General features: G+C 56.1%; 1 protein-coding gene across 8 annotated transcripts; it reads left to right on the forward strand.

Annotated features, from left to right (window-relative positions):
* The first annotated feature begins 406 nt into the window (after window positions 1–406).
* DEAF1 (DEAF1 transcription factor) lies at window positions 407–27,006 on the forward strand. 8 transcript variants are annotated; one of them, XR_014016366.1, is made up of 13 exons: window positions 407–801; window positions 2,967–3,064; window positions 4,447–4,576; window positions 4,848–4,994; window positions 5,510–5,649; window positions 6,536–6,601; window positions 10,112–10,238; window positions 10,992–11,120; window positions 11,469–11,597; window positions 13,258–13,505; window positions 20,315–20,404; window positions 21,978–22,117; window positions 22,246–22,625. XR_014016366.1 is itself a non-coding variant. In XM_081240921.1 (12 exons), the coding sequence occupies exons 1-12, from the start codon at window positions 513–515 to the stop codon at window positions 26,687–26,689; spliced, it is 1,695 nt and encodes a 564-aa protein (XP_081097047.1). In that variant the 5' UTR covers window positions 407–512; the 3' UTR covers window positions 26,690–27,006. The 8 variants fall into 8 exon arrangements, 7 of the variants coding, with proteins under 7 accessions (XP_081097047.1, XP_081097045.1, XP_081097044.1 ...); XM_081240921.1 differs by lacking the exons at window positions 21,978–22,117; window positions 22,246–22,625 and adding an exon at window positions 26,585–27,006 and having other exon boundaries at window positions 20,318–20,404; XM_081240919.1 differs by lacking the exon at window positions 21,978–22,117 and having other exon boundaries at window positions 20,318–20,404; window positions 22,181–22,625.
* Window positions 27,007–27,032: the final 26 nt, after the last annotated feature.

Raw genomic sequence — 27,032 nt, forward strand, 5'->3', positions numbered from 1 at the left:
GCGGGCTCGGCTCCCGCGGGCGGCGGGTGCAGGCGGAGCCTGCAGCGCAAGGTTCTCTAGGCCGGGTCGCGTTGCGTCGGAGGCCGGCGGAGTCGGCCTCACAGTAGGGGACCCTGTTGACTGGGGACCACGGCCGGCGCGGCCTTCTAGGCCCTGAGGAGGGCTAGCGCAGAGCCTCTCGGAAACCCTCGTGCGGCCTCGGACCAATTCGGACCGACTCGACTCCGCACTTCGGACCACTTCGGCCCCCCTCGTTTCCGGACTTCTAGGCCTCGGCTCGGCTCGACTCGACAGGGCCTCTTCGTGCCGGTTCGGCCCCTGTTCGGGCGGCCCCGGCTCGGCTTGGCGGCCGGCTTCGGGTGGGCTCGGCTCAGCTCGGCTCGGTTCGGGCAGCCATCCTCGGTCAAGCTCGGCCCGGCTCGGGCGGCCTCCTCGGGCGGCGCTCTTCGGGCTCCGTCCCGGCCTTCGGGCGGCCCCGGCCGGCGCCTTCGGGCGGGCTCGGCGGAGTCCGGATGGAGGACTCGGACTCGGCCGCCAAGCAGCTGGGCCTGGCCGAGGCGGCGGCGGTGGCGGCCGCGGCCGCTGTGGCGGCGGCGGCCGCGGCCGCGGCGGGAGGCGAGGCGGAGGAGCCGGTGCTCAGCAGGGACGAGGACTCGGAGGAGGACGGAGACTCGGAGGCGGAGCGCGAGACGCGGCGGGTGACGGCCGTGGCGGTGATGGCCGCCGAGCCCGGGCACATGGACATGGGCGCCGAGGCCCTGCCCGGCCCCGACGAGGCCGCCGCGGCCGCCGCCTTCGCAGGCAAGTGCCGCCCGCCCGCGGTTCCCGCGCACCTGTCCGCACCTGCCCCACACCTGCCCTGCGCGCCTGCCCCGCACACTCCCGCACGACCTGCCGGCACCTGCTCCGCGCGCACCTGCTCCTCACACTTGTCCTCCACGCCCACCTGCCCTGCCCACGCCTGGCTGACTGGCACACCCATCCTCCCCCAGCACATGCCTCGCACCTACCTCGTGTGCCGTGTGGTCCCTGCACACCTGCCCCATGGGAGCATCCTGGCCCTGCCCTGCAGCATACTTGCTCCCTGAACTCCTTTCCTTCCTTTCAATGCTCTGCGCTACTTCCAGAACCTTCTCAGCACCTGCCTCGTGCCTTGTGTGTCCTCTCCTCCTCTGTCCTGGGAGCTGGTGACACAGGGGTCAGACACGGGTCCTGTCCTGGAGGAGCCCGGGGTTGGGAGCATCTGGTCACCCAGAATCCTGAGGGCCTGCTCAGGTGTGACCTTAGCCCTGGGGAGCAAGGCATCTCACTTAGTCTGGGAGGGCCCGCAGCCTTTGGGGGCAGTCCCCTCTGGCCTGTCCGCGGGGCCCCCATTTCCTTTACGGATCTTCCCTTCCTCGGGGACCACCCGGGCTGCTGGCCCACACTTTTGTTCTTGCCTCACAGAACATTCTCATTTTCAAGGTTCGTGAGTCACGCCCCAAAGCGCCCTTTAGAGGTTGTGTCTCCCCTGGGCACCGTTCAGAAGGAGGTAGAGACTTTCCTAAGCATTGTTCCCTCCCACTTGGGCTCCCGTGTGGCCGGCAGAGCTGGGCACTGGAACCCCTGGGGAGCATCCTAAGGCTCTTCTCCCCTAGGGAGTTTCATGGCTTTCAGAACTGGACAGCGGCCTCCCCACCCAGTGCTCCGGTTTATCTGGCCCCGGAGGAGCTGCGTGGGGCCTGCAGCCAGTTCCCTCACTGCCCCCGTGCCTGTGGTCTGTCCGGGATCCTCGCAAAAGGCAGGGAAAGAAGGCTTTGTGGCCCTTAAAGGATTCCATTTTTGTTGCTAAACTCTGGTTTAAAGTTGAGATTTTGGATGGTGAGGTTTTTCTTCAGGTTTGTGTTGTTTTTGCACGTGTTTTTCTGAATGCAGAAAGGGAATGTGATGCTATTTGTGTCAACATTGGAGACACGTACTGACATCACAGTGTTTCTTTCCCACAGAGTTTTATCCTTGTGTTTTTCCATTATGTTAAAACTTGTTGGTTGTGAATTACCAAGGTCAGGTGATTCCCGGGTTTCTGTAACTCAGCAGGACACGTTGCTGGCTTGAGGCTGCCTCCTGGGCTGCTGGCGAGTTCTTTAGACCTTGTGTTCAGACCCCTTGGCCCGCGGCTCCCTGGGACACGGTGGAGGAGACAGATGGGGAGCAGGTGTTTTTAGAGCAGTTTAGTGAGCTCGGGCTGATGGAATGTGCAGGACTCTGGGTCAGTTTGAGCACCTCCCCCAGGCCACAAGCGCTCTAGGCTTGGGACATTCTGGAAGGCAGCGCCACCCCTGGTGGCTGGGGGAGCATCAAGGGAGGGCTGTCCAGGGCAGCCCGTCAGGAGTGGGCCATGGGCAGTGGGGGGAGCACGGGGGGCGGGGCGCGGCGGCGCCCCCGTGTACAGACGCTGCTGGGAGGGGCCGGGCTTAGAATTGGGGGGCGCGTGGGGTGGGCACAGGCAGGTCTGCCGCTTTTCAGGAGGAAGAGGTCCATGGCAGGTGGGGGTGAAGGAAGGGGAGGGAGGGATAGACATGAGCCTTCCTGCGCTGACCTGCAGGAGAGGGGCCAGGAGGATCCCACCCGGAAGGGAGGGAACTCTAGGATTTTAGGGGCCTCTTTGGGGTATGGTTTTAACTAGAAGGGAGCGAGATGCCAGGGCAGAGCCGTGGCCGGCTCAGTGGGTGCGTGAGGGCGGGCGTGCCCTGTGGTTTTCACTGTGCGTGGCAGGCTCTGTGGGGAGGGAGAGGTGGCCTCTTGTCCTTGGAAGGACCAGGTCATTCAGACTGGTCTAGAAACGTTGGTCGGGCGTTTCGTGTACAGCGTGAGGCCTCCCACGGTAGCTCAGGTACCTGACCTGGATCCACCGTGGGCTGCCCCCCACCCTCGCCCTATCCGCAGTGGCCTCTGGCTGGGCCCTGAGTCAGGCTCCTGTGTTGCAGAGGTGACCACTGTGACAGTGGCCAACGTGGGCGCCTCGGCGGACAACGTCTTCACCACGTCGGTGGCAAACGCCGCCTCGCTCTCGGGCCACGTGCTGGTAAGCCGCCATGGGAGCGCTTCCGGCCCCAAGGGAGGTGGCTCGTCCCCCAGAGACCCTGAGCCTGCCCTATGCCGACTGCCTGGGGAGGGGAGGGGAAGGGAGGGGAGATCGCATGGTTTCCTTTTAGCCTGGATCACGCACCTGGGACACTGTACACCTGAAAGCAAAGTGGTTGTTACTGAGATATGACAGACAGAAAACTGTTGCTCCTGAGTGTAAGGGCAGCAGGTTGGTGAAGGGCTCAGGGGTGCAGATTTAAGAGTCTTGGTTTATTTCTTATGGTATCAGGATGCGCACAGGCTGATAGCCAGGCAGTGACTTGGTGCCTCTAGCCGGTGTCCTGCCTGACAGCAGACTGTCACGTTCTCGTTTTCTAGGAGGGGCTGGAGCCAGAGGGTCGGGGAGTTAGGGGCGGCCCCAAGTCAGCAGGCTCTGAGGACAAGAAGACCCAGAAACTAGTGTGATCCTTCTGGAAACTGACAAGGAGAGGGGGTCTCAAGTATCTACGTGTCTCACACACCTTCATGAGAAAAATACTTTGTGGTTCTCGAATGAACACAAAGCATCCTGTTTTTCCGGTCGAGAGCTGTACGAATTCAGTGATTCAGACGCAAGCAGTGTAGACGCCCTTACTGAGGCATTGACCCTGCAGGTCTGTGAGAGCAGGCCAGGTGTGTGCATGTGCACGCCGGGTGGAGGGCCCGCAATCCCACGATAAACTTCTACTCACCTCCCCTGGTTTGAAGGCCACATTTTCAGATGTAAGAAAAGGCCTTTGTCTTAGTTTTATCCTCTCAGCGTGAAAGCATGAGAGTGTCCCAGGCCTTGGTGTGGACGGGGTGCGCCGGGGTCTCTAGTCCACTCCAGGACTGTCTGAGTGAGGCCGTGACCGTGCGCCTATGGACAGTTGGGGTGGGCTCAGTGCCCGCAGGGATAGGAAAGGGGCATCTGGCTGGCCCAGAGGAGGCAGGCGCGGTCACAGCAGCATCCAGCCCCAGTGGAGAGGCATGTAAGCAGCATGGCTTGGGAGGCCCCGTGTCTGGGTGGGCTCGGGCATGAGAAGGGGTCCTGCACTGGGCCTTGGCTGTGGTTATGAACTTGGCCTCTCGGAAACCCTCCCCTGAGGCCTGCAACCTCAGAGGCTGCCCAGGCAGACGGGAGGGCATTTCCTGTTCCAGGAACACATTTATCCCTTCACTTAGACAAGCCATGTGAACATTTGCTCAGAGCCATGCAGACCTAGTGTCGCCTAGGCGACATGAGGCATGGTGGGCCCCCCGGTGGCGGTGTCAGCTGGAACCTCTCTGTAGGACCACATCCCGGCATGCAGGTGTGCTCCAGCCGCTGTCACTTGAGACTACTGGTGTTCTTTCCTCCAGTCGGGCAGGACAGCCCTTCAGATCGGGGACAGTCTGAACACCGAGAAGGCCACGCTGATCGTCGTGCACACGGATGGGAGCATCGTGGAGACCGCCGGGCTGAAGGCACCCGCTGCCCCTCTCACCCCCGGTACTGCCCTCCTGCTCCAGGCCTCGGGGGCACAACGCTCTGAGAGCTGGTGGAGTTTATCCTGGGGGTGAACTTTATCTTGTGGTGAATTTCCAATTTCAAATACTATTTAGTTTAAGTAGAAAAAGTCAGAAGAGTTGCCCAGAGTTACAGGGGGTGATGCTGCTGAGCTGCGGGAAGAACCTGTTAGAATCAAGATGTTTTTTGTGCCTTTCTGTTATTCGGGGTGCGTTCAGGGTCTCTCATGTTCATGATGCTTTCTTTGCTCAAGGCCCTCAGTCTCCTCCGACCCCTCTGGCTCCTGGCCAAGAGAAAGGTGGAACTAAGTACAACTGGGACCCATCGGTGTACGACAGTGAGCTGCCTGTGCGTTGTCGGAACGTCAGTGGCACCTTGTATAAGAGCAGGCTGGGCTCAGGTGGGCGCATGTGCGGTGGGCCCAGGTGGGCACAGAGTGGGCCCAGGTGGGCTCGCGTGGGGTGGGCCCAGGCTGCTGCTTATTTTGTTTCGAGGATCGCCTTCCTTTTGCATCCCCCACTGTAAGTTGGGGCCAAGGACGGTTGTAATGACTCATAAACTAGTTAAGCAAACGGGCAGGTTGAGGAATGGGGTGGCCCGTGGTGGGGGCAGGGCTGGACCATGTTTCCTAAGGTCCTCGGTCAGCTGGGTGACCCGTAGGTAGAAGGCTCTGCAAGTGGGAAGAGGTCATGAGCTCCGTGTGGGATGTGATGGAGTGTGTGGTGACTGTGTTCAGCAGGTTGGAGCTCAGGCATGCGGTGGGAAGCGCTGCCTGCAGATGTGGGCTCACTGTGGGGCGCCGAGGGAGTGGCTGAGAGCACGCAGGCCCGGGACGCCGAGGGGGAGTGGGCGGGAGGGGAGATGGGCCTGGCCCAATGTCAGCGGGAACTACAGCGGGTGGCTTCGTCCTTTCAGGAGGCCGGGGGCGCTGCATTAAGCAGGGGGAGAACTGGTACAGTCCTACCGAGTTTGAAGCCATGGCAGGAAGGGCCAGCAGCAAAGACTGGAAGAGAAGCATCCGCTATGCGGGGCGGCCGCTGCAGTGCCTCATCCAGGTACCCAGGTGCCGCGCTTCCCCACCCTCCCTGCTCAGCTCAGAGCCACAAGCCGCTGGCCCGCCTCCTGGGGCATCGGCTGCAGGGCTTTCCAGGGCTCACAGGCTGGAATCAGATGGGGTTCGAGTCCCCCGCTCACTTGCTGTGTGACCTGGGGCAAGTTACATCACCTTTCCATCTGCTTCCTGATGTTCCAAATGGGATGTTGGGGGCGTTTGCTCCACACCTTGTTGTGAGGATTGGATGAGGTAACGTAACAGCTTCCGTTTGATTTTGTGTGACTTTTGTTTGTTTATTAACAGGAGAAAATCAAACAGAAGTTTAATAGCACGTATACATGGGGGAGACAGAGGAAAACTGAGTAACTCTGCCCGTGACTTTTTTTTTTTTGCGGTACGCGGGCCTCTCACTGTTGTGGCCTCTCCCGCTGCGGAGCACAGGCTCCGGACACGCAGGCTCAGCGGCCATGGCTCACGGGCCCAGCCGCTCCGCGGCATGTGGGGTCTTCCCGGACCGGGGCACGAACCCGTGTCCCCTGCATCGGCAGGCGGACTCTCAACCACTGCGCCACCAGGGAAGCCCTGCCTGTGACTTTTTAAAAGACACCTCACTTCTCTCTCCTTGAGCTCATCCATGAGAGGATAGGGCTCCTCATTGCTGTTTCCGGTTTAGCTCTAGGAAGTTGATAGAGAAATCACACCTACACTCCCTGGCAGGGGAGAGATAGATGCTGCCACCAGCAGAGACGTGTACAAGAGAGAAGGTTCTGGAAACGGTGGGATTTTACCTTCACAGGGGGATCGGGGTGAAACTGGTTGAGATCTGGGGCTGTTGACTCACTTCAGAGCCGACTTTCTCACATGTCGCGGTACTTTTTAAACTTCAGGATGGGATCCTAAACCCTCATGCCGCCTCCTGCACCTGTGCCGCCTGCTGTGATGACATGACCCTGGTGAGTGGGCCCCTGCTCCCCTCAGCTCCTCTCAGGGCTGCTTCCAGCTTAGTTTCTCCCTCAAATTCTGGTTTTTGAACATTAGTCTGATGAGTGAGGCCTCAGGTGGGCCCTGGGGCTGCTCAAAGGACGTTAAGGGAAACTTCCTTAAATCATGGAAAGCTCCTATAATGTCATCGTCTTTTTTTTTTTTATATAAATCTATTCATTTATTTATTTTTGGCTGCGTTGGGTCTTTGTTGCTGCGTGCAGGCTTTCTCTAGTTGCGGCGAGCGGGGCCTGCTCTTCATTGTGGTGCGCAAGCTTCTCATTGCTGTGGCTTCTCTTGTTGCAGAGCACGGGCTCTAGGTACGCAGGCTTCAGTAGTTGTGGCTCGTGGGCTCTAGAGCGCAGACTCAGTAGTTGTGGTATAGGGGCTTAGTTGCTCCGTGGCATGTGGGCTCTTCCTGGACCAGGGATGGAACCTGTGTCCGCTGCATTGGCAGGTGGATTCTTTAACCACTGCGCCGCCAGGGAAGCCCCTATAATGTCATTGTCTTAACCGTACTTTTTTTTTGTAGTGACGACAAGTATATATGCGCTGTTTTATGTTTTTCATTTTTAACATCACGTCATAAAAAATACTACACTGAGCTGATTTATATAGAGAACTTCTAATGTCTTTTGAAGTCTTTTCTTATCCTAAATTCTTAACTGTTTAAAGAAAAGGGATATTTGCATTAGTTTTAACGTATGTTGCTGTATAGCTTTCAAAGTGTGATGCTAATTTGTTATGTGTGAACTACCAGTTTTGTTTCAATGTTCCTATTGTTGAATATTATTTTTAAATGTCTTAAAATTAAGTAGGAAGCTGCATGATGCGATTTCTTTTTTTAATTTTGATTACTCACCTGGTTAATTAGCAGCAGCTATGGAAGAAAACTTAATTGGAGAGATGTTGTTGAGTGGGAAAACCAAAGATTCTAAAATTGTCTAGTTCGTGTGTAGATCACACATGAGTCTAGTAGAATGACCAGTAGGATATTTGTGTGAGAATAAGATATTTTTAAAGTTTGCTTGGGAAGACTGGTAAGTGACATCCTTGGAGATCTTCCAGGGGTAGGAGGAGCAGAGTGGGGGGGTCACCCCCCTCGGGAAGCATGGAGTACCCGGTAGGGCTGTTTACGGTCACTCCAAACGCCGAAACCCTCAGGTGTCACCTGGCGGCACATGTATGGAACGTGTGTACTGAAGCTAGAAACTGCCAGCAAGAGAACTCCGAGAAGACGTGGACCTGCGGGCTGGAGGCCTTGATGCAGTGAAGACGTCCTTCTCCCCACACTGGTCTGTGGGTTTAACACGGGTCTCTTCGGAGCCCCGGCAGGATCTTGTAGACATCAACAAGTTGATTCTAAGATTCGTATCAAAAGGCAGAGGAAATGGGTAGCAACACAGTTTTGAGGACAAAGACTACAACTGGAGGAATCACAGCACTTGACTTTCAGACTTGCTGTATTGTTTCCGCGGTCAAGACCGTCCGTGTTTGGCAGAGGGGGACCCATCGATCTAGGAGCAGACCCACTGTTCACACACAGACCTGCAGGTGTGGGAACAGTCGGACACTCACAGGCGTAGAAGTGACCCTTGACCTAAACATCACGCTTTATATACACACGAATTCAAGATGGATCATACAGCCAAATGTGTCCAAAACTAAACTACAATTTGTAGAAGAAAATCTTTGTGATCTAGGGTTAGACCAGGCATTTCTTAGACATGGAACCAAAGGCACAATCCATGAAATGAAAACTCATAGGTCAGACTTCATCAAATTGAAACATTGTGGCTCCTGCTTCAGGAGTGGTGCTGTGTGGGGCTCCAGGGACCCACTCCCCCAATAAGTAACCCTAACTGGTGAAAATGATAAAAAGCAACCACTTAAGGTCTCTGGAGATTGTCCTGGGGGCATACAACAAAAAAAGAAACATTTATCCAGGAAAATCTTGTGAGTCTGGCAGTCGAGTCAGACCCTGCCACTCCCTGCGTCCCTCCAGCTCGGCCTAGGGAAGCTCCATCGTCCTGGCCCCGCTTGCCCCTAGGGTGGAGGTCCACGCAGCTGAGGCCAGCCGAGAAGACCAAGCAGCTCGGCGAGCAGGGCTGATGGACTGAGTGCCGTTTCTGCCCTGCTCCAGGGCAGCCCGTGGGGAGGAGGCCGGCAATGCAGGAGGGCAGCCAGCTAAACCTCCCACGGGACAGTGACCACCCTGAGGAGCCTCCTCAGAGGCTTGTCCTAAAAGCCCCCCAGTACAGGAGCCTAGTGTGACTGGATCTGACAGTGAAGCAGTTTGCAAAGGGTAGAGCAGTCGGCTGAGCCCAACAGCTGGTGCGGTAGCTTGGTCACTGCCGCCTGGAGGCCAGCAGGGCCACACTGTGGTGAGAGAGACTTTGTCCAGGACTGCAGCCAGGAGGCCCTGGAGGGAGGGGGAGTCATCGGCACAGCCACTCAGTACAGCGCCTGAAATGTCCGGTTTCAACAAAAATTGTGAGTCATGTAAAGGACCAGGGGTATGTGAACCACACAGAAGAAAAGCAGCAGGCGGCAGGCACTGCCCATCATGGGGGCAGCAGATGAGACTTCCAAGAAGCCTCTACGTCTTCGGGGCTGAAGGAAACACGTCAAAGGGTTGTCAGCACGGGTCTCAGTCTGCGGGGGCTGGGCAGGAGGCCAGGGCACTTCAGGAGCACGCGTTGACTTTCTCACAGTTGTGGAGGCAGGCAGCCCAGGTCAAGGTGCTGGTTTGTGCCTGGCGGGGCTCCTCCTGGCTTGTAAGCTCTCGCTTACACAGCTGCTCCTACAAGGGCACTAACCCCGGCGGGTCAGGGCCCTACCCTCCAGACCCCCGCTGCCTCCTCACTCCAAATACGGCCACCCTGATGGTCAGGGCCTCACAGGTGGTCCTGAGGACACAGTTTAGCCTAGAAGGTGATGGCAACGTCTCAACACGTGGAGAAAATCAGTAAAGGGAGGAGCCACTGGGGAGAGCCCGGTGGAGATTCTGGGGTTGGCGCGTAGGACAGAAGCTCACTCACGGGTCCACAGCAGGTTTGAATGGGCAGCAGGAAGGGCCAGCGAGCCCGCAGGGGTCTTGGGTGTGAGCTGGGAGGCTCCCCTGACCTTCACGTTTTCCTGCTGTTTCTGCTCCGTCAAGGTTCTCTCCTCCCGCGTGTCGGGGCCTCAGGGTCTGCGGGGCGCCCCCTGCTCCCCACTTGCTTTCTGTCTTCCGGGAATTCCTAAAAATTGGGTGTTGATATTACTCTCCTGTTGGAAGCGCTGTTACTCACACGTTCTCTCTGAAAGTACCTTTTCTGTTACTTTAAGCCGTTTGGGGCCTAAAGGGAGCTAAGGGAGCTTTGCACGGTTCCGTCTTCTGGCCGCAGTCTGGGCACGTCTCCAGGCAGGTCGCTGTTGGAGAACAGTCCTGGGTGGCGTTTCCACACATCTCACTTTTCCTCCCGCCCCCCCTCCCCCAGAGCGGGCCTGTCAGACTCTTCGTCCCCTACAAGAGGCGCAAGAAGGAGAACGAGCTGCCTGCCACACCCGTCAAGAAGGACACCCCCAAGAACATCACCCTGCTGCCCGCCGCAGCCGCCACCACCTGTGAGTCACAGTGAAGCAGCTGTCGTCACGCGACATGCTCTTAGCATGTCCCGCTCACATGTGTGGCCGAGGGGTCTGGGTCAAAAGCAGCATGGCTGCCGCTCACGGGGGTTCCCTGGCCTCTTCGGTCCCGGCCTGTCCTCGGCACGGACTTCACTTTGCGACTGGAGGCCTGGGTCTCAGTCCGCGCAGCCCCCAGGCCCTCCGAGGTCTTGCCGCCCCGGGGCAGGCGCGGCTGGGGCACACGTAGGGAGGGCGAGGCGGGGGAGGCACCTGCTTCTGAAACCACGAGGCGAGTGGGGCTACGGTGGTGGGAGAGGCCTGGGAGGCGCCCAGTCGCTAGGGGCTGTCAGCAGCCTGACGGCTCCTGCGGGGGAGGCGCCCCGTGTCCTTGGGGCTGGTCGGCAGGCGGAGGCAGAGCCCCCAGAATGCCGGGGGCACCGCTGTGTTTTCTCTTCAGCTTTGACGAAAACCTTTCTCTTAATTCAGACTACAAAGTCCTTCTTACGTTCCTTTAACTTTTATCTCTCGCTTTCTGACGGGACAGTACATCCAGGTCCTCAGGACACACAGCAGGAGCTGCGTCTGCTGGGGTGGGCGTCTCTGGCCCCCCCCCAGGCACCACCCCTGCAGAGGTGGCTGTGGGCCGGTGGGCGCTGCTGTGGCCCCCGCGCATCCCGCCCTGGCCCCTGGGTTTTTCTGCGATGTGCCCGGCGGGCCCAGCACGCAGTGACAGCTCTCCTGCTTTTCCAGTCACCGTGACCCCCTCAGGACAGATCACTACCTCTGGCGCGTTGACCTTCGACCGGGCGTCCACCGTGGAGGCCACCGCGGTCATCTCGGAGAGTCCGGCCCAGGGCGACGTCTTCGCGGGAGCCACAGGTGAGTTGTCTCAGCACCTGGCAACGCGGCCCCAGGGGGTCGCTGGACCCCCGCAGGCAGGGGCGGCGGGACCAGGGCCTGAGAAGCTGAGGCTGCTCACGGAGCCTAGACGGGCGCCCGGGGGGGCAGAAATGCCCCATGTGCATGTGGAATGCTCTGGTAGCCGCCTCCGGAAAGTGAAAGGGAACAGTGGAAACTGGCTTTTGTACTGTGTTTTATTTCACCCAGAACATCCCAAATACTGTCCCTCTGACAGTTCACGTCCTCCACTTCCACGGCTCAGGAGCCGCCCTGTTGGACGTGCAGCACAGCTGGGTCTCACGCCATCATGTCCCTCTCCCCTGACAGTACAAGAAGCAGGCGTGCAGCCCCCATGCAGGGTTGGCCACCCGGAGCCCCACTACCCAGGATATCAGGACAGCTGTCAGATTGCACCGTTTCCGGAGGCCGCGTTGCCAACATCTCATCCCAAAATAGGTCAGTGTGGAAGAATTCTCCGCCAGCGGCCGTCATGTGCAGAATCATCTTTCTGAAAGGCTTCCTAGGTGAAGTGGGGTGTGGGGCTTCAGGCCTGTGTTTGTAAAGCAGGTTTCACTGGAAGCTGCCGCTCGTTTCTGTGTGGGGTGAGGCTGCTCACGTAGCGACCTGTGACCTGCAGAGCCTGAGATTCGGCCAGGCTCTGACCAGGACACTGTGCCTGGGGTCTGTCCCGTGAGGACGCTCATCCGGGTGGCCTCAGGTGAGAGGGTGTGTGCATGTCTGCGACTCGCCCCGCCTGAAGCTTAACGGGGACATCGCCCCGCGTGTGCATTTTGAGTGATTTGTCACTGACGGCACGTTTTGGACACATTTCTATGTCAGGACACTGTTTTACAGGGAGCATCGTAATCCCAGCTGGTGGACCTTTGTGTTTTTCACAGTTTCCGCCAGAGACAAGACAGCAAGATAGAAACTTGCCCCGAGTTCTAGAAAACGCCCCTTCTCCTTTTCCTTTGCTTGTCTCACCGCTCTCTCCTCTTGCTGTGACACCCCTCCCACCCTTAAAGCTCGCCTCCGTTCTGCCTCTTCCCCATACCTTGCCTCAGACCCTGGCCCCAGGCCTGGTGAGCCTCCTGGCCGGGCTGCGGCCCTGCTGACTGCGGGGTCTGGGCGGGGCCTGGATGGGGAGTGTCCGCCCCATGTGGTCGGCCGTGCCCTGAGCAGGGCCGTGAGGCCTGGGCTACTCGTCCCCCGTCTGCTTACTTGTTTCTTAGCTTGTTTCAGCGTGGACGTGTGGCTTCCTGTTTCATTCAGGGCTCTGCAACCTGTTGCTGGGATGATTTGTATTGGGATGGTCCCTGATTTGGCTGGCGGGGTCCCCTAGAGCGGCTGCTGCGTCCTCTGTCCACCCTGTCATGCTGCCCGTTTCCTTATGTCCGGCCCCAGGGCCGTGCCCTTGCGGGGGCGGGGCAGGGTTCACAGCAAGGTCTGGCCATGGCCGAGGGGGCAGGCGTCGCTCGTCCAGCTCCCGTGTGTCTCCTGCAGCCTGTGTCCAGTGGCCTCTCGCTGGGGGCTGGAAATGGGCCTTGGTGGGGCTTTTACACCAAGGACTCGGCCGACGCTACAGTCAGGGGTTCTTCTCTGGGAGGATGTTAGACATTCAGCAGCACAGCCTGGGTGTCTCTGCCCCCAGGCCCCCCGGGACAGGGGCGGGGAGCCCTTGCGTGTCCGCGTGTGCGAGTCTCTACTTCCCGTCCAGAACAGCGTCCCTTTGAGGTTCCCTCCCGCCTCCATGACTTTCTTCTCCAGTTAAGGGGACCTTGTCTCCTGCATCCCTCATCAGCCCCCTGGGGACCACAGACATCCCCGAAGGCTTTCTGTGTGAGCAGAAACGAAACCAGGAGGTTTTAGTTCTTCCGTCTGCTTTACTTTTTATGTGATGTAACAGCCCCCGCCCCCCCCGCCACTGGCTCTGCACAAGCTCTGTGGTCACCTCCCCTGCAGCTGTTGTGTCGTCCATGGACGGGCGGCTTGAAGGCGGGGCCATGGGTGTCATCTGTTCGCCACCCTACTTTCCCACATTTGATGAGCGTGCGGAGGCACCTCGAAGCCAGGAGACGGGTTAAGTTCTTGTTGTGTTTTGCTTTCCACACGCTAGTGTTGACATCTTTGCCCGCCCTGGCGGTGCCGCCCTCCACCCCCACCAAAGCCGTGTCTCCCGCTGTGGTCAACGGGCTGGATATGTCAGAACAGCGGAACTGGCTGTACCTGGAGGAGATGGTCAATTCCTTGCTCAGCACCGCGCAGCAGCTGAAGACGTTGTTTGAACAGGCCAAGCAGGCCAGCTCCTACCGAGAAGCCGCCGCGGCCCAGGCCAGAGTCCAGGCGGATGCAGAGCGGAAAGAGGTACCATTTGCGCAGCGGGTCTATGGTGGCCACCTGCAGAGCCCGCCCACCTTCCTGGGCAGGGGGATCCGGAGGCCCACGTACAAGTGAAGCTTCTCTGATAGACAAGTGGCCACTGTTACCTGTCGGGCGTTTTTGTCCCTCACACACACCAGCCGTTGTGTTTGAGTGCCCGCCTGTTGTAGATGTCACTCACCCTGTCAGGCCATCCTCCTCCCGGGGAAACGGGTCTCGTGTGTTACCAAATCTGGAGGAGCGTCCTCTGGTGTGTCCTTGGGGCAGAGGTCAGAGCAGGTGTGTGTCTTGTGGTCACCAGCCCCTCCAGGCACCCAGCTCGGTGCCCGCATCTCGGCCCTGCGGGGACTGGCTTCTCAGCCCCAGAGGCGCCGTCACAGGTATTTCGCTGCCGACGAGGTCCCCGTGGCTCAGGAAGCCCAGAGCGTCTCCTGCAGCACAGGGTCCCTCAGCCCTGTGGCGCCTTTCGGGATGCAGTCTTCCAGGTGACGCGGGGCAGGTGCCGAGAGGGGGTGTGTCCTCACTGCCCAGGGCTCACCTGGGGCCGGAGGAGGGTGGGCCGGGCTGCTCGGTACCCAAGCCCTCTTGGGGGCGGCTGGAGGCGGGAGAACGGACAGTGATGCGTCTTCAGTGTCACTTTGGTTTGTAGGTGAGTTGAATTGGTTTATTTCCACCAATCTGAATAAGAAAAAGAATTTCAGTTAGTACTACTTTTTTTTTTTTTTTGCGGTACGCGGGCCTCTCACTGCCATGGCCTCTCCCGTTGCGGAGCACAGGCTCCGGACGCACAGGCTCAGCGGCCATGGCCCACGGGCCCAGCCGCTCCGCGGCATGCAGGATCCTCCCAGACCAGGGCACGAACCCGCGTCCCCTGCATTGGGAGGCGGACTCTCAACCACTGCGCCACCAGGGAAGCCCAGTACTACTTTTTATAGGTAAGGGGAAAGAAGAGCTTTTCAGGTGCAGTTTTCCTTTTTTTTTGGCCGCGACACCTGGCTTGCTGGATCTTAAGTAGGGGGGCTCTCGTCGCCAAGAGGCAGTGGATTGAAAGTCTACATGCGTCTTTCATGGAGCTGCCTTTACTCCGCTGCGCCCCCGCCAGCCGCTCAGCATGGTCGCCTCTTCCTGTACTTCACTGACCATCTGCATCATTGCTTCTTTAACATCTTGGCCGATCCTGACCTTCGGGTCAGCTCAGGATCTGCTTCTGTTCACTCCTTTCCTCTTGACTGTGGAAGCTCTGTTCCTTCCTTCACATTCCAGTCATTCTGACTGTTTGTTGGACCTTCTGGGTTATTCATGGCAGAAGCTCTGAATTCTGTTGGATTCTTTCTCTTCCCCTGAAAAGTGCTGGACTTGATTCTCAGAAGCAGCTGAGCTCCTGGCTGGTCTCCTGAACTTTGTTGTGTGATGGGGGGTCTGTCTCGGTTACCTCTGCCCGTCACATCTCTAGTCCTGGTCTGGGCGGGCGGAGGGGGCAGCAATGCTGCCCCCTCACGTGCGGGAATGCAGGCCCTTCTGGGGCGGGGGTGGGGACACCAAGGTCCCTGCTCAGCGCCGCCTTCTGGGCTGCTATTTCTGTTGGCTCAGCTCCGTGCTGGCTGCCTGGGGGCAGCAAGTGCCTGTGGCCATCTGTGCCGGTCTCGGTCTCCCTTGGTTTCCAGCCATCTGGCAGCTCCATCCTCAGCCCTCTGCCCGCCCCCCAGCCCAGGTGACCACGGCCCCTTGCTGTGGCCGCACACACCTGGTGGGGAGGCCCTGAGGGAAAAGCTGCCCCACGTGCGGGAGTCGTTCCCCTCCCCCTCCCCCTTGGGATTGGATCCACCCCACCACATTCCTGCCCCACCTTCGAGGACCTCCCCAACCCCAGGGTTGGATCCACCCCCCCCATTCCTGCCCCACCTGCCTGGGCCTTTCTCCCCGCCCCTCCCCGGGGTTCAGTACCCACCCACCCCCATTCCTGCTTCCTTTAGTTGCTTTCAAGCCTTCAGATCACTGTGTCTTGTGCTCAGTGGTCACTGTCTGGGAGGGTCAGCCCTACAGGCTGCTCTGGGCCCCAGAACGGCAACCGTTCCTTCATTCTGTTTGGTTTTGGAGGCTGCACGTGCGGAGCAAAAGTGGTCTCCTGCTCGGCAACCAATTTTTTAAAAATTTAATTTCTGCATGTTTCATGTTTGTAAACATTTTACTAGTCCTGTTTTTAAAATACTTAATCGTATCTGGTTTTTGCAGTTGTAACCAGCGTCTTAATCACAAACTGCACTCACATGTTCATGTTTCTGATCATATACATTAGAAAAATCCCCAGTATGCATAACGAGAGGGCATTTTTTTCTTCGTTGAAATATGGTTCACATACTGTGGAATTCACACCTTTAAGGTGCACAGTCCAGTAGTTTGTTCACTAACTTCTACAGCCATCACCGCCGTCTGATCCCAGATCACTTCCCAAAGCAGCCCCGGACCCGTTCGCCGTCATTCCCCGCCAGCCCCAGGCCCCAGCTGCACCAACCTGTTTTCTGTCTCTGTGGCTTTGCCAGTCCTGGATGTTTCCTGGAAACGGAATCACACAACATGTGGCCTTTCACTGAGCAGAGTGTTTTCGAGGTCCATCCACGTTGTAGCCTGGGTCAGACTTTCATCCCTTTTTATGGCTAAATGTTAGTTGTCGCACCACATGTTTCCTCGCTCAACCACTGGTGGACATTTGGGTGGTTTCTACTCTTTGGCTGCCGTGAACAGCGCCCCGAGCAGTTTTGCTGTTTGCGTGGACGTGTGTTGTCACGTGTCCTGGGTGTGTACTTGGGAGCAGAGCCGCTGGGTCCCACGGTGGCTCAGGGCTCACTTTCTGAGGAGCCGCCAGACTGTTTGCCAGGGCGGCCGCCCATCCTGCGTCCACCACCGTGTGTGCCGTGTGCCGTGCCCACGGCCTCACCACCACCTGCCCCTGATGAGCACGGCGGCGCGGGGGGGGCCATCACGTCCCCCGGGGGTTGGCGAGGATACCCCCTTGCCGAGACTATGGGGGTGGGGGAGGCCACTGTGTCCCCCACGTCAGGCCGGCTGGACGGCGGGCGGGCGGGCGGCTCGGGCCTGGGGTGGCGCTGCCAGCACAGGAAGCCGACCCTCATCCCAGCAGGGAAGTACGATGGGAAAACGGTGTAACTTTCCGTTTTACATTTTTCATTAATTTTTGTGGACCTTTCTTTCACAGAATAAAACTACAAGTAAATTAGGCACATCTCTTCCCCTCTGTGAAAATTCTCCAAAGACAGGTGGCATGAAAAAGACGGAGCGAGGCGTTTCCACCTGGTCGGTCCCGAGGTTACTTTCAGGGCACCGTGTTGAGTCAGCTGCGTGGGTTTTGTTTTTCACGTAGGAATAGTCCACAGTCATGGCCACGCTCATCCCACATTTAAGGGTCCAGAAGCTGAATTCCTGTTGTGCAGAACTTCCCCCTCGACCCACGTGGGACACGTGCTGACGTGCGTGTCCGTCGGGTCAGCCAGGAGCATCTGCCGCAGCCGGATCGCTGAGGTCCCCACCGTGAAACGTTGGGCTTTGCATTTCATTTGTAATTTTATGAATTTCTAAGAAAGATTTTATCCTTAAAATCCTGTTTGGCGGAAGGATGCTCAGCCTTTAGGGAGGGGCTTGAGCCCACCTCCCCCGCCAAGGCATCCGACACGTCCCCGCATCCTGAGCTTTGAAAATGGCTGGAGCCCTTACAGGTGTGTTTGTCCTCTCTCTGGAGCTATAGGTGTGACGTGTCCTCCAGTAGTTTTCCTGTAAGCTGATCACATGGCGAGGGGAAGCTAGGCATCCGTCCTGTCCGGGTACCACCGGTGGGTGGACGCTAGTGTCCTTTTGTGTGTGCTGGTGTCACGAGGCTCCTCGGGTGACCTGGTTAAGTTGCTTGCAGACGTGGGTTGACCACCTTGTGCACCCTGTGTGTTTACCCTTCGTAACGGGCAGTGTGTCTGATCCCTGTGGCCCCGTGATGACCACAGCACCTGGACGCTGGGTTCTTGGGAACTGGACTCCTCGGAGAACTTGTTCCCCAGGATCCTCTGGGGGCTTCAGGGGGCTCGGGGGGCTGAGAGGCCCTGACCTGAGTCACGTGTGAGTGAGGGGATGCAAAACGTGTCCCTGAAGCAGGTGACGGCAGTGAGAAGCGGCCGGCGGGGCCTGGGGGACGATGAGCCAGGAGGCCAGGTGGGGAACACCGGTAGCTGTTGTGGAGAGGCTGCTGGACACCCTGATGTCGTCAGGGTGAGACGGAGCCCCCCAGCTGGATGGTTGGGGGAGGGCTGCCCCGGAGAACTCTTCTGGAGAATCCTGTCCACAGCATCCTCCTTAGAGTGCTGGGGTTTGGTGGGGAGGACCGGACGAGTGAGACCTCGGGACCCCGAGGAGGAGGCTGGACCCTCCCTCCTTGGCTCCCTGTGAGGGCACAGGTGCTCGCGGCCCAGGGAGGGAAGCAGGGCTGCCTGCTTGGACGTTTTATGTGGAATTTCTTGAAAAATCAAGTTTTAGCCCTGCTGAACTATTAAGGAGATTTTGCCAGTTGTAACCATGGGGCATTTGTGTTGTGTGTATATAGTTAGCTCAGCAGAAATTCAACAGGGCGGAAGACCAGACGCCCTTCCCGTCAAGGACTCTGTGTCCAGCACAAGCCAGCCACGTGGCTGCAGGGCGCTGGGCCGCCTGCCACGGCCCCTGGCTGGGGGAACGCGTGCACTCTGGGCCCCATCTCTGTGCTCTGGCCTGTGTTCACGTCTCCCGGCTCCTTCTCAGACCTTCGATGATCTTCCCAACTTCCTTTTCAAGAGGGAATTGTGGCCCGAAGAGTAGCAGCGGCGGCGGTCTGGGCAGCGCCTCTGGCTGCACCGCAGACGCCGTTCTCAGCGCCGGAAGAGAGCCGGTGCCCGCGGGTCGGTCCGGTGACACCTCTTCCAGGCTGCAGACGTGCCTCCTGGCCGTGCCAGGGTTGGGGGAGGTCTCTGGTTTGTCTCTTCTTATAAGCCCCCGGCCCCCCTCACAGACTCATCTCACTCCAGGGCCCCAGGGCCCAAGGCCCAGCATGCGCACTTGGGGCAGATCGGGGGTTTCCATCTGTGAAGTGATCTCCCCTTTTCCTCCCCTAGTCACCCTGGGTGGGGGTCCCCCTCCTGGACAGGGGTGATCTAGGAATAGTTCCAGAATTCTTCTCCGTGGGGAATCTGTCTCTTGTACATTTGTTTATACCTTTGTTTGTATGAAGATGGGCTCATGGCACCCGTGTTACTTGTTTTGCTCATCCGGTTTGACTTTGGCGGCTGGAGCTCTCAGTCGGCTCCCGCGTCCCTTACGTGCCCCTCAGAGCACCTCCCTCCTTTCTGGTGCTAGAAGACGCTCCAGGCCCACCTTGGGGGTTCCCCGCCCCAGCCCTGGAATCCGCCGTTTCTCCAGGGAGCCTGGTTCCTTTATTGGAGAACGAATGCTCTTAGGAACCAAGATCTGGGCCCTCTCGGCCGGCAGCACGGAGCCGGGTGGGTTATAATCGGTGTGTGCAGACACAGCCCGAGGGCTCTGTGCCCGTCCGTCTCCGTCTGTGTGTCAGCCGGCGTGTCTGAGCTGGATCTCCTGCCCCCGGTTAGCTTGGGTTAAGAAGTAATTCCCAAGGGGATGTGTTGGGAGCCCGGGGTCAGAAGTACTTGCCGCCCAAGAGCGGCTCCCGCCCCACAAGGTCTGCTCACGACACAGGCTTTTGATGCAGTTAAGAGGTATTTATTGAGTGGTTGCTGTTTTCCAAGAACTGTGCTGGTGCCAGGAGCACCAACATGGCAGGTCCAGGTGAGCGGGGCTTGCGGGCTTGTGGGGGACAGTGTGTGACACGAGGCCGCTTCCCTGAGGACTTCCAAGCTGAGAGGCAGGAGGGTCCGTGGGGTCCCCGAGCCTCACGGGCAGCCACACCTCTGCTCTCACTAACTGTGAGACCTTTGCTCTCCCTGGAGGAATTTCTATGTGTGGTTACAGACTTCGGTTTTTTTCTGTAAGTATTTTGTTCTTTAGAGACAGGGGACAAGCTAACTTAGTAGTATCTCAGAGTCCCCGTAATGTGCGTGTTTCCTGAAGCGAGTGAGGCGGGTGGCGGGGGTTCGGGGTGGAGCATGTCAGTCAGCGCTGGGCAGAGAAAGGAGCTGCAATCCAGAACAGGAACCAAGAAGCAGTTTGCTGCTTTGCATATACTCTCGGGGGTAGCGGTGGGAGGCGGTCAGTGGTGTGATGAACGGGCGTCTGGTGTGGCTCGTGGGTGTGCAAGTCACACACTCACCCGCCGGCTGGGAGCAGGGGCCTGGCCTGCAGTCAGTGCAGCCAGGTGCGCCGGACAGCGCGGGTCACGGCTGTACACACCAGCGCTAGCGGTGCCACCGGAGTCCCCCTCCCTGGCTGGTTAGAAGGAGAGGCTCCTTCGCGTCTTGTGGGGAAGACACACAGAAGACCCACCTAATGGAGCCGCGTGGCTGGGCCGGGGGCGCCTGGGCTGTGGATGAGGGTCTGGCTGGGGGACTGCAGGGCCTGACCGCTCAGGAGACGATCCTGACAACTGAGAATCCTGGCCTTCCTCAGTTTGGTTTCCTACACGTACTTGGTGGCAATGAAATCCCCTGGTATTTGGAGCAAGGTTGGCGCATCGGTGTGATCCGGAGCCCTGCTTCCCACTCAGCAGGTGCCCACCCCGCGTCTGGGCAGCAGGGGGTGGGGACGCGGGTCAGCCTGTCCCCACGACTGACACCTGTGCCCTCTTGCAGCAGTTCTGTGTCAACTGCGGCCGGGAGGCCCTGAGCGAGTGCACCGGCTGCCACAAGGTCAACTACTGCTCCACCTTCTGCCAGCGCAAGGTAGGCCCCCCCCCCACGTCACCTCTGCATTGTCCCTGGGCTCCGGCAAAGCCCCGAGGCAGCCACACAGGCCATGGCCATGGCCATGGAGGCCACTGCTCCCCCACGGCCTTGACCTTGTCACGGTCAGTGCTCCCCAGCCTTGGACGCCTCGTCATAGACCCTGAAAGTCAGCGCGGTTGTACATGTAGACCTCTAATGCTGAGAAGATTAAAGAGTATTCTGGAGTAGCAGTTGCTAGTTCAGGTTTTTATCACTTTTCTCACCCTTACTCAGAGTGAGGGGCCAAGCCGTTGACTGGGGCCTGTGGGGTTATCCTCTCCTCTTAGAAACTTTCCATGATTAAAAAAGGTAACTTGCCGGGTGGACAAATAGTAAAAAATCCCATCCCTGGTGCCTGTGACTTGGAGCTGCATCTGTGGACACAGCCTCTGCCGTGCAGGGGACCCTGTGCCTGGCGGCTTCCCAAAGCGCCCCGTCCTCAGATGTCCTCGGGTGGGAGGTGGGCAGGAATGACCCCCAAGACCAGGGTGTGTGGGACGTGGCATCTTCCTCCTCTGCGTCTCAGGGCTTCCCAGGGGGCTGCAGGGGTCAGCACAGCGCGGAAAGCGTGTCCAGGGGCTCCCAGCTACGCTCCTGAGCCCTGGCCCGTTCCCGGGGCGGGAGACTTGGGAAAGAGCCCCGCAGGTCTGCTTTCCCTTGTGTCACCTATGGCTTGTGTGCTGAGGAGAGGGCCCACACGCCTGCTGCGCTTGGGGACGCTGGGAGGAGCCCAGGCAGCCAGGAGCAGCCGGCCGGGTGGACGGGCTCCTGCTGGCTCGTGATCCGAGAGGGCGGCTGATCGGTGACTCTTCCCTGACTTTGCACCATCAGAGGAAGATTCGTGGCTTTATTTCTTGATGGAGTCGTTTTAGCCAGATAACATTTTGTCTAAATGCAAGCTGCAGTCTTGGAACCTCTCTTGGTGAATTGGGCGGTTATATTTCAGGTATAACCTTGTTGACCAAGACTCCATTTCTTCCGTTGATTGTGTTAGGTTTGTGCTCCTGTGACACGCTGCCCTGATAAAGGCATAGGCTTTGGTTTTATTGGGTTGGCCACAAAGTTCCTTCGGTTTTGAAGTAAAAAGAAAAGACACATTTTTCATTTTTCCCAACAACTTTATTGAACAACGTATTCACCGTTTTGTTCCACTACCTTCTGCCATTTTTCAGGCAACTTCATAATTCCATCTTACCAAAACTTTTAACCTTTTTGAGCAAAGAGCTGTTTCAGGTGCCTTTCACAGTCTTCCAGGGAATTGAAATTTTTTCCATTAAGATAATTTTGTAAAGACCAAAATCAATGGAAATCCGAAGGGGCAATGTGTGGTGAATATAGCGGATGAATCAGAACTTCCCAACCAAGCTGTAACAGTTTTTGCCTTGTCATCAAAGAAACATGTGGTCTTGCGTCACTGATGGAAGATGATGCATTTTCTGTTGACTCATTCCAGACACTTTTTGTCGAGTGCTGCTTTCAGCTGGTCTGATTGGGAGCAGTACTTGTTGGAATTAATCGTTTGGTTTTCCAGAAGGAGCTCATAATAGAGGACTCCCTTCCACTCCCACCATATACACATCACCTTCTTTGGATGAAGACCGGCCTTTAGTGTGGTTGGTGGTGGTTCATTTCGCTTGCCCCATGATCTCTTCTGTTCCACATTATCGTACAGTATCCACTTTTCATTGCCTGTCACAATTTGTTTTAAAAATGGAACATTTCCATTACATTTAGGTAGAGAATCGCATGCAGAAATACAGTCAAGAAGGTTTTTTTCGCTTAACTTATGTGGAACCCAGACATCAGAGCGCTGAACAGAACCAAGCTGATGCAAATGATTTTCAAGGCTTGATATGGATATTTTGAGTATGTCGGCTATCTCCTGCGTGGTATAACGTTGATTGTTCTCAATTATTGTTTCGATCTGATCGCTTTCAACTTCAACTGGTCCACCTGACCGTGGAACATCGTCCAGCGAGAAATCTCCAGCACGAAACTTCGCAAACCACTTTTGACACATTTGATCAGTTACAGCACCTTCTCCATGCACTGCACAAGTCTTTTTTTGGGGGGTTTCAGCTGCGTTTTTACCTTTCTTGAAATAGTAAAGAATAATATGCTGAAAATGTTGCTTTTTTTCTTCAATACTAAAATGGCTACACAAAATTTCACCAATTTCGATAACTTTTTGTAAGCGCACGCTGATACAACAGCTGTCACTATACAGTCTAACAGAATGGTTCCGCGTGAAGTTAAAGACAATTAAACGCTACTCGAGCCATCTTATGGAAAAAAACAAACTCTTTGGCCAACCCAGTATTTACAAAAATCAGTTCAAAAACCGTAATTTTCACGTGGGAGCCATCATGAACACTCGGTAGGACCTGTAGACACTTAAACCCCAGGCTCCTCGTAATAAACGGTGGTGCCGACAGTGCAGCTTCTGGGCCCGCCCACTGTGCTCCCCAGAATTCTGTGTGCTCCCCAAAGACCTGGAAAGGTAGTTAATGTTACTCACCTTCTTACAGTTGGACGAGGGCCATGAGTTGCTTTGGCTTTTACGTGCCGACTTTCTTTTCTTTCCAAATCCCATGTGAGGTGTGTGTGTGTGTGTGTGTGTGTGTGTGTGTGTGTGTGTGTGTTTTACGTCTTCATCGAGGTAGAATTTACATACCATAAAATCCACTAATTTTGAGGGCACGATTCAGTGGTTTTTAGTAAGTTTGCATTTGTGCAAACATGACGATTCGGTTTTAGAACTTTCCATCACCCCCAAAAGCCCCCTCGGGCCCACACCCCAGCCACTGGCAACCACGAATCTCTTCCTCTGTAGATTTGCCTCTTCTGGACATTTCACGTAGCAGGAGTCGTATAACATGTGGTCTCCCGCATCTGGCTTCCTCTGACCAGCGTGTTTTCAAAAGGTTCATCCACGTGGAGCCTGAGTAGCGTCCACGGTGTGGCTGGACCTCGTCTTGCCCTCCATCCTCAGCCAACGGACGTCTGAGTGGTTCCCGCCATGTGACTGTCGTGAACACTCACGAGCGAGCTCCAGGGTGGAGACAGGGTTCTGTTTGTCTTGGCTACATGCGTCCATGGGTTTGCTGAGTCACCTGGTAAACTTGTGTTTAACCTTAGTAAGAAACTTCCCAACTTCTCCAAAGTGACTGCACCACCCGCCCCCCGGTGGCGGGTCCACCACGTCCACAGTGCTTGCTCTTGCTTTCTGGTCGTAGCCCTGCTACCGGGTGTGAAGCGACATCAGTGCGTTTAGTCTGCATCTCCCTGATGTGTCTAAAGATGTTGAGCATCGTCGTGTGGCTTATTGGGCGTTGTATATCTTTTTGGGGGAAGTGTCTATTCAAATCTTTTGCCCGTTTTTAAATGGGATCGTTTCTCTTCTTGTTGAGTGTGGAGATGTCTGTGTATATTCTGGATACAAGTCCTTTATCAGATACGTGATTTCCAAGTATTTTCCCCCAGTCTGTGACTTGTCTCTTTATTTTTTAATAGTGTCATTTTAAGGGCAAACGTTTTTTTAATTTTGATGAAGTCCAGTTTACTTTGAAAAAATTTTTATTATCTATTATTTTTTATTTTTGGCCGTGCCATAAGGCTTACGGGATCTTAGTTCCTGACCGGGGATCAAACCCGGGCCCCCTGCAGTGGAAGCATGGAGTCCTAACCACTAGGGAAGTCCCAAGAAGTCCAGTTTATTAAAAAAAAAAACATTTTTAATGGAGATCACGCTCTTGGCGTCATATCTCAGAACTTTTGCCTGACTCAAGGTTAGGAAAATCTCCTCTTCTCCTCTAAAACATTTATAATTTTAGCTCTTTTTTTGTTTGTTTTTTCGGCCACATAGCGTAGCTTGCAGGATCTCAGTTCAGCAACCAGGGATTGAACCTTGGCCATGGCAATGAAAGTGCTGGAGCCTAACCACTGGACCACCAGGGAGCTCCCTTTAAGCTCTTATTTTTAGATTTATGACCCATCTTGAGTTAATTTTTAGGTGTGGTGTGAAACACCGTGGACTTGAGCCCAGCACACATGAAGTTTTAAATACTGTATAGACTTACAGAGTCAGGTAATCTACAGTCAGGTAATTTACAAATTAAAAATTTATTCTTGGGCTTCCCTGGTGGCGCAGTGGTTGGGAGTCCGCCTGCTGATGCAGGGGACACGGGTTCGTGCCCCGGTCCGGGAGGATCCCACATGCCGCGGAGCGGCTGGGCCCGTCAGCCATGGCCGCTGAGCCTGCGTGTCCGGAGCCTGTGCTCCACAACGGGAGAGGCCACAACGGTGAGAGGCCCGCGTACCGCAAAAAAAAAAAAAAAAAAAAAAAAAAAAATTTATTCTTTTGAGTCTAAAAATAACAGGTGCTGGAGAGGGTGTGGAGAAAAGGGAACCTTCTTACAGTGTTGGTGGGAATGTAAATTGGTGCAGCCACTATGGAGAGCAGCATGGAGGTTCCTTACCAAACTAAAAATAGAGTTGCCATTTGATCCAACAATCCCACTCCTGGGCATTTATCCAGAGAAAACTCTAATTCGAAAAGACACATGCACCCCAGTGCTCATAGCAGCACTGTTTACAGTTGGCAAGACATGGAAGCAACCTAAATGTCCATCAACAGAGGAATGGATAAAGAAGATGTGGTACATACATACAATGGAATACTACTCAGCCATAAAAAAGAATGAAATAATGCCATTTGCAGCAACATGGATGGACCTAGAGATTAGCATTCTGAGTGAAGTAAGTCAGAAAGAGAAAGACAAATACCATATATCACTTATATGTGGAATCTAAAATATGACACAAATGAAATTATTTACAAAACAAACAGACTCACAGACATAGAGAACAGACTTGTGGTTGCCAAGAGGGAGCGGGGTAGGGGAGGGATGGATTGGGATTAGCAGATGCAAACTATTATACATAGGATGGATAAAGGACAAGGTCCTAATGTATAGCATGGGGAACTATATTCAATATCCTGTGATAAACCATAATGGAAAATAATGTGAAAAAGAAAAAATATGTGTATATAACTGAATCACTTTGCTGTACAGCAGAAGTTAACACAACACTGTAAATCAACTAAACTTCAATAAAAAATAAATTTAAAAAAATTTATTCTTTTGATATACAGGCAGACCTTGTTTTATTGCGCTTCTCAGATGTTGCGTTTTTACAAATTAAAGGTGTGCGGCAACCCTGCCTGGTCAGGTGATGGTTAGCATTTTTAGGAATAGAGTGTCTTTGAATTAGGTTCGTACAGTCACACACTTAATAGACTACAGTGTAGTGCAAACGTGATCTGTGTAAGCCCCGGGAAACCTGAAATCTTGTGTGACTTGCTTTATTGCTACATTTGCTTTATTCTGGAACTGAACCCGCAATGTCTCTGAGGTATGCCTGTAATTATTTGAAATTTTACTTTTTTATTATAAAAATAAGGCAACACTTGTAGAAAATTTGGAAGACATAGGACAGCACGAAGATAGGCAGCTGGAACCCGGCCCTCCGGGGGTCACCGCTGGTCTCTGTGCTTCCGAGTGTGTGTGATGTTCATTCAAGTCTTGTCATGGCTCACCAAACCCTAACCTCTCCATGCGTCTTGGGGTCCGTGTCTCCATTAACCACGCCCCGTCGGGCCCCCAGAGTGAGCCCTGCTCCAGGCCAAGTTCGGCTCCATTTCCCACCTGTGAACCGGTGACGGCAGCTCCCACCCTGACGGGGGGCGTTGCGGGGCGGGGGTGGACGTCCTCCCCAGCCTCCCTGGGGGCCGCGGCCTCCCAGCCCCTCTGTGGACACGTGGCTGCCTCCCGCTCAGTGTTTTCACTTCTGCGATGATAAGTAATACGGTGGGGCAGCAACATCAGAGACAAGTATTCCTCTGCAGGTGTGAGCGTTTTCGTTTAGATCCCAGGGAGGAGGCAGCAGGATCAGAGCGTGGACGTGTCTCAAGGGTCATCCTGGGTATTTGCCTTTGGAGTGGGTCCCTAAACAGGAGGGTGGGCGAGGCTGGGAGCCCCCTGCCCTGGAGGGCTGGCTGCTCAGCACGTGCAGACCCACTCCCGGGCACAGCCTTCTCACTCTGAACCGTAACACGGAGTCTGTCCTTCCTTTCAGGACTGGAAGGACCACCAGCACATGTGTGGTCAGTCGGCAGCTGTCACCGTGCAGGGGGACGATGTCCATGTCGCCGAGGGTGTGATCGAGAAAGTCACCGTGTGAGGGCTCGCGGGGCCTCTGTGGCCAGGAAGGACCCTCGAGGACGGGGGGCGCTGAGGACAAGGAGGAACTTGCTGGCCAAGTTATGAGTGGACGTCGTGTGACCGGCGCCCTCCTGCCGCCAAGCCCCGAAGGGGGGCGGGGGGCGCGGGCCTCTCCAGGGCGGCCGGTGGACGCAGCCTGGGCCCTCGATGCCCGCTCGCGGTGCTTTTTTTTATCCCTTGGATCATGAGCGTCCGGTCTTCCCTACGGGTGTGTCGTGTTCTGTAACACGCGTGTACATACATGTGTCTGTCAGTAAAGTTGGCGCCCCTGCCCCACGCGGACTGGTGACTCCAAGCTCCGA

Source organism: Mesoplodon bidens (assembly GCF_964165515.1).
Source record: "Mesoplodon bidens genome assembly, chromosome: 7".
NCBI lineage: Eukaryota > Metazoa > Chordata > Mammalia > Artiodactyla > Ziphiidae > Mesoplodon > Mesoplodon bidens.

Excerpts from the sequence above, each read along its gene's own strand:
- DEAF1 (XM_081240918.1), top strand. The coding sequence starts at position 513 with ATGGAGGACTCGGACTCGGCCGCCAAGCAGCTGGGCCTGGCCGAGGCG. Across the intron at positions 802-2,966 it reads CGCGGCCGCCGCCTTCGCAG|AGGTGACCACTGTGACAGTG; the intron begins GCAAGTGCCGCC and ends CCTGTGTTGCAG. Across the intron at positions 5,650-6,535 it reads CGCTGCAGTGCCTCATCCAG|GATGGGATCCTAAACCCTCA; the intron begins GTACCCAGGTGC and ends TTTAAACTTCAG.